This window comes from Drosophila willistoni, assembly GCF_018902025.1.
Source record: "Drosophila willistoni isolate 14030-0811.24 chromosome XR unlocalized genomic scaffold, UCI_dwil_1.1 Seg144, whole genome shotgun sequence".
In the NCBI taxonomy this organism is placed as follows: Eukaryota; Metazoa; Arthropoda; class Insecta; order Diptera; family Drosophilidae; genus Drosophila; species Drosophila willistoni.
Genome location: NW_025814057.1, coordinates 10047648 through 10051932, shown reverse-complemented (window position 1 = coordinate 10051932; position 4285 = coordinate 10047648). Strand labels below are relative to the sequence as shown.

General features: G+C 47.3%; 1 protein-coding gene across 1 annotated transcript; it reads left to right on the top strand.

Moving 5' to 3' along the window:
* The first annotated feature begins 228 nt into the window (after positions 1-228).
* LOC6639353 (fat-body protein 1) lies at positions 229-3917 on the top strand. Its single transcript, XM_002061679.2, has 2 exons — positions 229-396; positions 505-3917. The coding sequence occupies exons 1-2, from the start codon at positions 303-305 to the stop codon at positions 3750-3752; spliced, it is 3342 nt and encodes a 1113-aa protein (XP_002061715.1). The 5' UTR covers positions 229-302; the 3' UTR covers positions 3753-3917.
* The last annotated feature ends 368 nt before the right edge of the window (positions 3918-4285 follow it).

Here is a 4285-nt window from a genome sequence, read left to right as displayed (position 1 = left end):
CATCTCAATATATTTTTTGGTTTAATTGCATAATGAACGTGCGGATTTTGCACATTTTTGCACAGCGATAAACGTATTGACGAACCCGACGAAGAAACAAAAAGAAAAAAACGTTGATAAGTGTAGGCCTATGCCTATGCAGTCACAGAAGACAAAGATAAGCTTCCCTCCTTTCGTGAGGGTATAAAATGTGCAATTGGCGACGTTTGGAGACACAGTTGCCTTCTGGTCTCTGCTTCATCTTGTCGTTTAGAGAACTAAAGAAGAATAAACAATTCAATCCCTGTTCACTCATCCTCAGAATGAACAAATTCGTGTTGCTTGTGGCCTTTATGGTCAGCCTGGTGGCTGCTGGAAGGATTACGGTGAATCCTGAATACCGCGAACTAGGATTGGGTAAACACACACACACAGGAGGAAGAGAAGAAGGAGCACCTCCCTCATCATCATCATCATCAGAGATACAAGTTTCATTCATAAATTTCTTTCCATTTCTTCCACTAGATCGCCTTTCTCTTGGGGATTTGCAGCGTCAGAAATTCATCTTGGACATAGTCCAACGTGTCCAGCAACCATTGCAGCAGGATGATCTTTTACAATTGGATGAGGGATTGATTGTGGATCCTCAGCGTTATATTGGCGGCATTGATAGCGAGATGCAGCGCATCATAGCTTTGGATCGCCAACGACGACTCCTTGACGAAAATCAGATATACTCGGTGGCCCAAGTGGAGCATATCCAGCAATTGCGAGGCATCTATCGCCTGCTCGTCCGTTCCGACAATTTTGAAACCTTCCGTCGCAATGTCGTTTACCTGAGAAGGAACATCAATCCAGTTCTTTTGGTGAATGCCTTGGCTTTGGCCCTGCCCGAACGTCGGGACACTCAGAATTTGATTATGCCCGCCATTAGTGAGATTTTGCCCGAATTGTACTTGGATCAGCAGGTCATTGAACGTGTACGACAGAATGTGAGCCAGCGTCCTTTGTTCCTGGATGTAGTAGGCATACAGCGTGTTAATCCAGTCTTTGGTATACTCAATCCATTCCGGGAATTGCACATGCAAATGGCCCTGAGGAGACAGCAGGCTCGTCTAGCTGGTGGAGAGGGACAGGAAGGACGTGTGGTTGTATCCATTGAGAATCAGGATATATCGAGCATGTCTCTATTCACCGAGGATATTGCTTTGCGCAGCTTTGTGCAGAATCTCATCCAAGAGTTGGCATTGCGAGAAGAGCGCGAGTCCCTTGAACAGGAATTGGGTCTAGTCGATGGTACACTGTTGCGTGTGAACCGCCGTCGTCAGCAAAATCAGGAGCAAGACCAGGAGCAGTATCAGTATCAGGATCGGTATCAATACCAGCCAAAAACCTATGGCAATGAGCGTGAACGTTTCCTGCGCATCCTGCGACGCGATGATGACAACGTTGATGATGAGAATATAGTGCGCCGTGGATCAGTTCGTGTACCACTTCAACGTGACTATATCTACAAAAGCTATGGCCGTCAAGGTGGAGTCGAGGATTTGCCCACAGTGAATGTGAATAGCGACCGTCTATTGCATGTGAGCCGCCGCCGCTTGAGCAGCATTGAGCAAGAGCGTGAACAGGAGCAACAACAATTTGGACGTCGTGGCTACATCGGTTCCCTGCGTGGTGAACGCTTCAGCGAAGGCCGTCGTGTGCAGCAAGAAGAACGTCAGGATGATGACTACTATAACAACAAGAAGAGCTACGGTCAGCGCGTATATGAGGGACGTCAGCAAAACTACGAAGGACGCCAGCAAGGTTACGAGGGACGTCAGCAAGGCTATGAGGGACGCCAGCAAGGCTACGAGGGACGTCAGCAAGGCTATGAGGGACGTCAGCAAAACTACGAAGGACGCCAGCAAGGCTACGAGGGACGTCAGCAAGGCTATGAGGGACGTCAGCAAGGCTATGAGGGCCGTCAGCGAACCTACGATCAGGATATTACTGGCTATCTAGCACAAGGACAGCGCTATGAGGGCAAGAACTACCGTCAAAATGTTGATCAGGGCCGCGACTACAATGTATACCGCAACTATCGGGATCAGCAACGCGGTTATCAGCGCTATGACAACGAAAATGAACGTCCCATTGATCGTCTAGAGAGTGTTGAGCGTGATGATGAGCGTCTTGTTCACATCAATCGTCGTCGCCTTGGCCAAGAGCAGTATCCGAACCAACAGCAACAACAACAGCGTTTCTACCCTCGCCGCGGAAATACCATTGATGAAGGGCGTCGTGTGGTAGATGGTGGATTGATCCAGGATGAAGACATTGTAAAGTTTATACGCCAGGATAATCGCTTAACGGAAATGAGCGACGATGAGATCGTGCAAATGTTGCAAAGAAATCGTGAAGAACGTCGCCAAAAGCAGCAGCAAGTGAACCAGAGTGACGATAACAACGATGACGATAATGATGATGAGGTGCGCCAGGGTGGTCGCCGCTCTCGTCGTAGCCTTGTTCAAAGCCCGGTCGAAAACTATCGCCGTAATGAGGTCCTTTTGCACACTTTGCGCCAATTAGTTGCCCGTCTCAATCAAGAGAGAATCTCTTTGGGCCAGGACACTTCAAAGTATCAACGAGCTGGACAGCAATATCTCTACAATAATCGTCAGTCCCAGGAGGAACGTTATGCCATTCGTTTGAATGACATGCGCTTGGATTCCCGTCGCAGTCGTGAGGTATTGCAGCAAATCAATGATATTGAACGTCGCTTGGAAACAGTTATTGGCCAAGAAGTGGGTTCCTCCTCTTACTCATCCTATTCACGTGGTCGATTTGATGAGCAACGTCAGGTGGAAGGACGCATTGCTGATGTCTTGCTAGGTCGTCTGGGTCAAGTGGGCATTGTGAATATACTGCGCCAGCTGATCCGTGAAAATCCAGAGCAAATCAACCGCCTAACTCTCAGCGATCCCGTGGTCCAGCATACTTTGCGTCGCATTGTCGGCATTGTGGACGAACAGCGTGAACAATTATTGGGAGGCTATCGTCGCGATGAGCTCTATATGCAAGGAGTTACCATCAATGATGCTCGTTTGGATAAACTGCGTACACGCTACGAGGATAGCGAGATTGATCTTACCAATCTGATTGACCAGCAGCAGCAGCAACAACGATCGGTTATTGGCCGTCAGCGTCGTCTGAATAACAAAGACTTCATCATTGATTTGGACATTAGCTCGGAGCGCCCACAGGATGTCATAGTACGCATGTTTTTGGGCCCACGTGAGGATCAGCAAGGTCGCGAAGTGCCATTGGAGCAGCGTCGTCGCGACTTTATTCTTCTCGATGCCATCAATATCCAACTGCAGTCCGGCCGCAATCGCATTCAGCGTCGTTCCATTGATATTCCCTGGACCACCCGCGATGTCACTCCCTACACTGAGATCTATCGTCGTGTGATGCTTCAATTGCGTGGTCAGCAGGATAATTTCGAATTGATTGGCGAAAATGGTCGCTTCCCTCAGCGCCTGCTCTTGCCTCGTGGACGTCCTGAGGGTCTGCCCATGCAATTGCTTGTGATTGTTTCGCCACTTCAGTTGGATGAGCGTCGTGTGGAGCGTCGCATTCCGGGCGTTGTTATGGGCATTGGCTCGTCATCGATTCAGGATATACGTCCATTAGGCTATCCCCTTGATCGTCGCATTGAGAACGAGGAACAACTTATCCAATTGCCCAATCTCAGTGTGCAGGATGTTCTTATCTATCAGGAGAACTAACTAATAATTATCAACCCATGAGAGACCTACGGCAAACCAAATCTTCCGGACGGACCCCCCTGTTGCTGATGTTTATGTCAATTTAGTTTAGTAGTTGTATTTTTTTTTTCTATATATATATGTTATTACTATTATAATCGTCGAATAAATCGTCTTTGCAATCGATGCAAAAAAGCATTAAAATTGAAACCAAACTGAAAACTTGAACGAAATCAAATTAAAATCATAAACCAGTTATTTATCGAAATTATCAAGAGAATTTCCTTTCGGTTTGACTTCAACCTGATTGGTAAATCATCAGAGCTTAAATTCCTTTTTCTCTCCCTCTATATCTCTCTCTCTTTCCTCTGTTTTCTCTCTGTGTTGCTCTCCACTCTGCTTGACTGGCTTTTCTAATTTTCGGAAAAACAATTTCAATGCAAATTGCATGGAACTTGCAACAAGTCTGAGTTGGGGTTCAGCCCCTTAACAATGGCCGCCCACAAAAACCTTTAGCCCAGACAATGCAGGGACACAGAATAGCTGCCAGGCAA

Coding starts and splice junctions, on each gene's coding strand:
- LOC6639353 (XM_002061679.2), top strand. CDS start 303: ATGAACAAATTCGTGTTGCTTGTGGCCTTTATGGTCAGCCTGGTGGCT. Junction 397..504: donor ATACCGCGAACTAGGATTGG/GTAAACACACAC, acceptor TTCTTCCACTAG/ATCGCCTTTCTCTTGGGGAT.